Genomic DNA, 8,568 nt, shown 5'->3' with positions numbered 1-8,568 from the left:
GTATACTAATTCTTTTTTTTTTTTTTTGCTATAGGGTACATGTGCTCCCCTGAGAAAGAGAGAAAGGGAAAGTGAGAAATCACTCCCTGGGGGAGACGGCTGCAATCCGTTTTCCTCCAGTCTCCTCGTAGGCTACTGGGCACCCACTCACATGCACCCAGCGTGATTCTCAAGCCATTGGGTCTGGAACCCGGACCACGAAGTCAGCCATGTGTGTTCCAGAGCCCTAACCTCCAGTGCACCAGTTGGCCCTCTTCCTTTTTTAAATCATCAAAGGGTGTGTGCACTCTCCAGAGACAGACAGAGAAAAAGAGAGACAGGGAAAGTGTAAATCACCATCCAGGGGGCACGGACACTCAACAATCTTTTCTCCATTCTCCTCTAGGGGTTGTGGGTGGTGTGCGTGCACACACACACCCCCCAACCCCCAGTGTAATTTTCAAGGCACCGAGTCCAGGATTTGAACTGTGCAGTCAGCCTTGTACAATCCAGAATCTTAACTTCCATGCCACCTGCGGCCCCCCCAACAGTTCTGAGTGTGTGCGTGTGTGCTTTTCAAGCTACCAGGCCCAGATTCAAACCATGGCGGGTTACGTGTGAGACCCAGCTCCCTGTGCACAGGATTTAACTGCGGCACTGCGGGCTAGCCCTAATACCCACCTTGATCCGTGCTTCAACATCAGCCCACTCCCAACAATACAGAGAGGAAAATGTTCTCAAATGTGTCACATCTTCCGGTCAATGCACAAATGTTTCATTATTTAACCTGGAACCAAAAGATTCCCAGCATTTCTGGCTTAATCCTGGGCAGGAAAGGAAGGGCCGGTACTCTCCACACTGCCAACATTCCTGGACCCCCACCTCAGCCGACTTGCCTTTGGTTTTAGTGAAATATCAAGAAACCTATCCAGCCTTCAATGCACACTCTCCTCGATTTCTGCCAACTCCTCTTCTCCATTTTTCCTTCATGCTCCTCTTCAACCCCTGAGCTAGCCTGTAAGACTGGGAGAACACCACCTACCGCGGAGTATCCTCCAGCAAGGAAGGAAGAAGTGTGCCTGCTTCCCAAAGCTCCCAGCCTCCTCTCTCCCCTCTCCTCTCCTCTCCCCATTCATTTCGATCCTGCCCCACTGCCCCTACACACGTTCAAGCCTGTGGCTCTTCCATTCCCTCCTTTTCCCACAGCAGGTCCTCTTTAGAGCCAGGCTTCCCCACATCTTTTAGGTTACCGTAGGCAGAGAGTAAGAAGAGAAAGGCACTCTCCTTTCTTTCCCTCTGCTTCCAGAATGTCGCATCCCTAAACTCTCTTCCTATTTTGCCAATGCTCTGCCTATGGTATGAATGTGCCCCCCAGATTCGCACGTTGGAAACTTACTCCCCAGTGCAACATGTTGAGAAATGGCACCTTTAAAAGGTGATGAGGTGATGAAGGCTCTGTCTCCATGAATGGATTACCGTCATCATGGAAGTGGGTCCCTCATGAAAGCAACTTCAGCCCTTTCTTGCTCTCTCTCCTGCAAGCTCCCTCCCCTTCTGCTGTCCACCATGGATGGTGCAGTGAGAAGGGCCTCACCAGATACCCAGAGGTCTGCACCAAGCCTCTGGACTTGCCAGTCTCCAGAACCACGAGCCAAAGAAAGTTCTCAGCTCCTCCCCATTCTCCTCCCCTGCAATGTGGTCTTCCCCTGTCTGAGCATCCCTGCTGTTCTCCTGCACCCTTACATCATTCAGCTGCTGCGGTTTCAACTCCTCTCGGTATCCCCTCCAAGCCGGTATGGCTCCATTCTTCCAAACCAGAGCCTCTCCCAGACTGCGGGCTCTGTTACTGCCAAACCATCCAGTGAGTGTCTGTCCAGCACTGAGAGGAAGAGATGAGAGGGCGCACGCTGCAGTCACCCAGGCTCAGACTCCAGGAGTTAACATGACATCAGCCACTCCCTGCCCCCTGGCGCCACCCCTCCCCTGCAAATGCAGCCATCCCAATCTCTCCCATTCTACCCTTCTTTATGCTCTGACACTCTTTAGCCCTCTTCACCTCACCCCTGGTTACTGAGTCTCCTAACTGCTCTGGCTCCTCCCTTGCTCTGGCTCCTCCCTTGCCGCCTCCCTCCAAGTCACCACTTCCTTTCTAAGCACACCAACGCGCCCATGTCCCTTTACACTAGATGCTTCTCTGCGGCTTCCAGACTGCCACCAGATTCCTCCCCTGGCATTCCAAGTCTCCCAAGCCCTGGTCCCTTATCCTTCCAAGTCAATGGAACAGAGGACACTGTATTACCCCAACTAGCCCTAAACTTGTCCGTCTTCTACGTCTTTCTTCTCTTCCTGTGCTAGGACTGAGGAAGGACTCCTCTTTTTCCCTCAACATACTTACTACTTAATTTTCTAATAATTAACAGCAGGTGGTGTGATGAGTAAGATGCTGGACGCCCACATGGCTGACTGTGGTTCGAATCCCAGACCTATGGCTTGCTTTCTCACTTTCCCTCTCTCTCTGTCTCCCTCTAGTGAGTGTGCACACTCTGCAGCAAATTAAAAACAATAAAGATAAAAATAAATAATCCTTTTAAAAATTATTAACAAAAATTATTGTGAATAAAAAAAAAAAAAAACCTGAATTTCTGGCAAGTCAGGTGGTGTGGTAGTTAAGATGTCCAGATCCCACACAGCCGACTACTCAGTTCAAATCCCAGACCAGGCAGCTTGAAAAACACACCAAACATGTGTGCATACCCCATATCCTTAGAGAATGCAGAAGTGGGGACTGCAACATGGCCACTTCCCCTGGGGGAGTGATTTCTCACTTTCCCTCTCTATTCCACTCTCTCCAGCGAACACACACACCTTATAGCAAATGTATTAACAAAACAAAAACAAAACTGAATTTTAAGTGGTAGTTTAGGTAGTTTTAGACTACCTCTTCTGTTTACCTTCCTTGAACATTCCAGCCCAAAGCAATTTTTGTCTATTTCTTTGTTCTAAAAATGCCTCTCCCAACTTTATGGCCATGTAACATAGGCTTCCTACTAGAGCATTGACATTACTTCTTCCTGACTCAGTCTTTAAGTCCTTTCAGGCAAAGACTTGGCCTAATTCCCCGTATTTCTCGTAGTCCGTCAGTCACTACCCAGGACAGACCCTCAGTATACACCTTTGAAAAAGTCAAGGTGTTACAAATCAGTCTTTAAGATCCAAAGCTGTAATTCCCCAGTTTAGTAGGTAAAAGTTTTCTCTAAATTGGGATAAAAGTAGGGCCTTTCCATTACAGAAGATTTTTCCAGGAGGTTAATCACTTAAATTATTTTTCATTCCACAATTCTTTTTGTAACATGGCACATCACTGTGAAAGCTGGAACACCCTTTATTCAAGGTTATATTTGTGGGCCTGCAGGTGGTGTGGTGGTTAAGGCGCTGGTCATATAGCTGACCATGGTTTGAGTCCCGGATCTGGTGCCTTGCTTTCTCACTTTCCTTCTCCCTGTGTGTGTCTGTCTTTCTCTGGTCAAATAAGTGAATAAATAAGTAAAATGAAATAATTCTTAAAAAAAAAAGTTTTAAAAATCAAGGTTAGATTTTTATGTGTCTGTACGTGTGTGCACATGTATACTAGCTTACTTTCTCCTTGAGAATCCCAGAATGAGATTAATGAAGAACAAGGCCAAATTATAACTTTCCAGACTTATAACAAATCAAGTCGGATATTCCCTGCCAAACCTACCCACCCAAAGACAAAAGGCTGACAGGGTTCTGGGACCAGCAGATGGCTTAATGGTTTTGTGACTAGACTCCCACATAGCCCACGGCGGTTTAAGTCCCAAACACAATGGTTCAAATCCAAGACCTGGTAGCTTAAAACTCATTCCTCCGGGCACGCAAAGAATCCTGAGAGGAGAATGGAGAAGGGATTCCAGCATGGCTGCCCCCACCCCCCCAGGATGATTTCCCACTTTCTGTCTCCCCGTCTCTCTCTTTCCCATGAGCGCACACACGCTATAGCAAAAATCTCTCTGCTAAAATAAATAAATAAATAAATGGACAGGGTTCAGGCTTCCCTAAGCAATCCAAGTGCCAACACTTCAGCAACATGGGCAAGGGCCCTCTGAAAAGCTCACTGCATGTGAAAAGCCCTCATTAAACTCTGAGTTATATTTAGGAAAAAATGGAACAGAAGTTAAATTTAGATGAAATCGCTTAAAAGAATTTTACCAAAAGCGGCATGTTAATAGTGATCTTTCAAAAGAAAAGGTTTTCCTGAGCTTTTACATTCAGCCTCTGAACACAGACAACCTCTTTATACACGTATGAAGATTTCTGCTTGGGTTCCACAGTGTCTAGAAGAACAGGAGCGCCCGGGACGCCCCAGGGGAAGCAGTGAGTGACGAAGAACTTCAAAATGAGCACACGTCTGGAGACGACAGCAGTTTTATACAGAAATCCAAGCTGAGATGGTCTGAGTAAGGCATGACCAATGCGTGCTTCAGCTGCAAGATCACTCTGAAATGCACTCACAGGACAAGAAGGCCAGACTCTCTCAGCAGCTTTACCTAGCAAGGTTCCTTTCCAGAATAGGAGCACCCACCCACGTGTTCCAACCACTCTCCATGACTTAGACACTTGCCGGGCTGCATTCAACATGCTCTTTTTGACTCTATTTCATCTGAAACTTTGTTTAAAAGTTTGAGTTTGGGGACCAGCAGTTGGTGTAATGACTATGTCGCTGGACTCCCATGTAGTCAGCTGAGGTTCGAGTCCTGGACCCGGTGGCTTAAACTCACACTGGACACATGTGCATGTGCCCAGGATCCTGAGAGGAGAATGGAGGAGAAGGGACTGCAGCATGGCCATCCCCCCTGCGGGGGTGATTTCTCGCTTTCTGTCTCTCTGTCTTCCTGGTGAGCGCACTATAGCACAAACCTCTCCAAAAAAAAAAAAAAAAGGTTATGTATTTTGTTCCATGAGAGAAAGACACAGACAGCACTTTCACTAGGTTCTTCACATTGTGACCCGCCCCCACCCCCAGCCCCGGCCCCTGTATGTGAACCCAGGACCTTCCCAGGCAGGTCCAGCATCACAGACCTTTGTGCTACTGCTGTGCCACCAGCCAGCTCCTTAAGTTGAACTAGTCGCAACATCCTCTTTGATGTGCTGACTTACATTCTAACAGAACTCCAGCCAACGGCACCAAGGTGGTTTCATAAACCGTTGAAGCCCTTTCATGAATGAACGTGTCATTTCGGGGTGACTGAAACAGGAGAGAGTGGTCTGTGGCAGCTATTCCTCTTCACAGGCCACGAGTTCCAGAAGCTCCTGATAAGAAGCAATCACAGCTCAGAGGCTTGGCACACACCCCATGTTAAGGAGACCTCTTCTCTAAAGAGCCTCAGGAAGAGGCCACTTCCGAACATCTCAGCCAAACCATAGTGCAGGGCAAAGGTGAAGATGCACAGGGAGAGATGACCAGACGGCAGGACTGCTCGGCCCCAACCACCCAGCGGGAATTACGCCGGTGCTGGGGCCTGCTGCCTGCTCTTACTGGGGTCCATTAGCACCCCCAAAACACTCCAGCTAATCCACACTTTTGCTCCTGGCTTGGTGACTTCCAGAAAGTGTTAGCGTGGCAGAGACTGGGGGTCACCCAGGTTTATACCACTTGCGGGTTTTCGAACAACAAAGCCTAAAGATGTGCAATTGAAAAGTGAAACAAAAAAAGACCTGAGATACCAGCAAGAGACAGAATCACATATCTCTGGCACCTTCCCCCATAACCCATCAGCCACTGTCTCCTCCCTCCCTACCCCATATCTATCTATATTCATTTCACCAGGCTGAGGAGGCAGCAGAGGGCCACTCTGCACCTGTCTGCCCAAGTGAGAAATGGATTCATATAATCACACAGAGGAAAACCATCATTTTGACCTTATAGTTCAATCAAGTGCGAGTTTCCTCATTTGCTCTTTTACTGGCCATGATGCCCAAGGAGAGTCAAACTACTGTCTTGCTGCACTGACGACTGCAGGGAACTTCCCCAGGACATCAAGAACTCTGCAGTCAACCAGCAAGGCCTAACACAGTAACGGTGCAGACACACTGGGGGAACTGAACTCACTTCTGTAAGGACAGGTCACTCGGGGAGACAGGCTGTGGGTTAGGGGAGTGCGATGTGTTAAAAGAAAAATAAATTGTTTTAGGCCAAAATAATTTAACAGATGTCCTGGAGAGTGGGTGTCCTAGGAGGATCAAAAGGAGGATAGGGACATGGGCCAGGAATGGCTGCAGGATGTCCAGGGAGTCAGAAGCTGCAGAGAGGGAGAGGCTGGCTCTTCCAAGGGGGGCTCTAAAGATGCCGCATAGACTTGGACTTCATAATCAGAAATCCCACGAGAACCAGCCAGAATCAGTCCTTGCAAGTTCTTAGGCCAAAGGACAAAAAGATGATGGGAGCGAGGGAGGGACACAAACAGAAAACCTGTCTTACTTAGGGGCTTTGTGTGTGTGTGTGGGGGGGGGGGGATGGAACAGGGAGACGAGGGTGGCAGTTGTCAAAAATACTGTCCAAGATTTTGAACCCAAGAGTCTGGAAGAGTCAAAATGTCTTGAAGAGAAAGCGGTGTGGAGTGGAACAGTCTGCGTGAGTGGGACACAGTCACGCGTGGGACCATGCCTGGTGACTTTAGCTGCAGCAGGAACTGGCTCAGGCTAGCACATGGGTCCGTGCCTCCTAACTCCTCTCTCCAGATACCCTAATGATAAATGGAGAAACAAGGCTCTAGTGACTTTAACTCCCCCCACACAGTTACAGAGGCCTTCCCAAAGGGTCAGAAGGGAGCTCTCTCTGCAGGGGGGCAGGGTTCAGTGAAACCTCCTTGGAGTTGTGGCGGCTTGTTAGGCTCACCTTTTACTCTCACCATTGTTCTTTCAGTGTCAAAGGAGAAAAGTAACAGGCGTAAACCCACGTTTAGTTTTCCAGGCCCCACCTGAGGCTCATACTCAGTCAGGGCTTCCTGGGTGCTCCCCGCCTCCCTCACAAGGCAGCGCTGGCAGGTCTGTGCTCCCACTCCCCTTCCCGTGGTCAGAACTGCACAGGCCCACTCCCGACGTGGACATGCCAGCACCCCCACTGAACCCACGCCGAACAGTGACAGCGAGGACAGTCCAACCAGCAGCTAGCGTTTCCCGGACAGTCTTTTCATTACGTTTGTTTAACGGCAGCTTCAGCAGAAAGTGGAATTTGCTCCGCCAGCTCCTAAGGTGCCAACCCTCCCGGACTCCCAGGCGAGCACCCACCGGCAGGCGCTGGGAAAGAGGGAAAAAGAAAAGGCCTACAGAGCGCAGGGGACCCCGCGGCAGCAAGCAGGGGCGGGCGCACAGTAGGTACACGCTCTCCGGAGCAGCCATCAGACCAGCACCTGGGCGGGGAGCCCGGGACAAAGGCCTCGCCAGCCGGGAGCTGCGCCCCTCGCGATGCGGGGGGCGGGAGTTTAGAGCCAGCGAGGGGGCGAAGGAATCCGCCCTCATTTGCACGTCGTCTGGGGCCCGGTCAATTTGCTTAATCACGGCTCTAAATGCCAGCTCGCAGCACACAATGCGCGCCCATTAACAGGTTTAAAGTGTCGCAGCGCTCGCTTTAAATGAGAAAAGCAGGCAACAAAGTGGGGAGGGGGGGAGTAAAAGCCAAGTTCCTCAACTTGAAGCAAGCCTCGGGTCCTCGAAATCATCTCGCCGAGTTCTAAACCCACAGCTCCGCAGAAAAGCTGAGGCCCCTATGCGAGTCAGGGAGTGTGTTGGGGGGGTGGTGAATAACCCGCCACGAATACCGGATTTCTTGGGAACCAGTTCGCAGCCGCCCATTGAACCCAGAGTCGGGGAACAGCGTAGCCACCCCGGCTTCCCCGCCTTGCCCCAACTGCCAGGGAAAGTCGACCGATTTCCAGGCAGGAAAGCGAACCTCCCCTCCCCACCCCAAAAAAAAAAGCGAGCACAAATCCAAGTTTTCCTTGATGCAAAGAATTTCGGAAACCAAAGAAGATCTTAAGAGTACAACTAAAGCGTCGACCCGCAAGAGAAGTTAAAGGAACTTTACTTTCGTCCAGGCACGACCAGCGCACCCTCACGCTCGGTCGCGGGAGTTGAACTCCGCGAACAAGTTCTGCCCGCGGTCGGCGCAGGCGGCCCCTCCCCCACCGTGCCGAGCCGGGGGCGCATCCCCGCGGCCGCCGCCTCCCACGGCCCCGGCGCAGCGGGACGTGCACTCACCGTGCGCGCTCCTCCGGGAGACAGGGGCCCGTTGGAGAGGTACGGGCTGCTCAGGTCCGGGATCATCAGGAAGGGGTAACCGGGATAAGGGGGTCCCTTAAAGAACGCGCCGTCCTGGGGCCTTCTCACTGCGGACAAGACCGAAGCGGGTGAGGCTGGACCCCCGCGGCAGGGGGCCTGGGGCGGGGTCCCGGGACGCTCTGGTTCTCGGACTCGTTGACCAGGGACGACTTGACCTCGTCCAGGTCCCGCTGCGCCGAGGCGCTGTCGCTGCTCGGCTCCTGCTCCTCGCCCCCCTCGTCCTGGAAGGGGATC

The 8,568-nt window shown here is 51.1% G+C and overlaps 1 protein-coding gene across 1 annotated transcript in view; it reads right to left on the bottom strand.

Annotated features, from left to right (window-relative positions):
• The window catches only part of TCF7L1 (transcription factor 7 like 1), a 192,001-nt gene extending 183,616 nt beyond the window's left edge, over nucleotides 1–8,385 (bottom strand). The window contains exon 1 of the mRNA XM_006149148.3: nucleotides 8,254–8,385. Coding sequence (XP_006149210.2) covers nucleotides 8,254–8,319 — 66 coding nt within the window. The 5' untranslated portion in view covers nucleotides 8,320–8,385. The remainder of the gene's footprint in view (nucleotides 1–8,253) is intronic.
• Nucleotides 8,386–8,568: the final 183 nt, after the last annotated feature.

Source organism: Tupaia chinensis, unplaced genomic scaffold (genome assembly GCF_000334495.1).
Source record: "Tupaia chinensis unplaced genomic scaffold, TupChi_1.0 Scaffold000253_1, whole genome shotgun sequence".
Lineage (NCBI taxonomy): Eukaryota > Metazoa > Chordata > Mammalia > Scandentia > Tupaiidae > Tupaia > Tupaia belangeri.
This window is presented reverse-complemented; position numbering and strand designations above follow the sequence as displayed.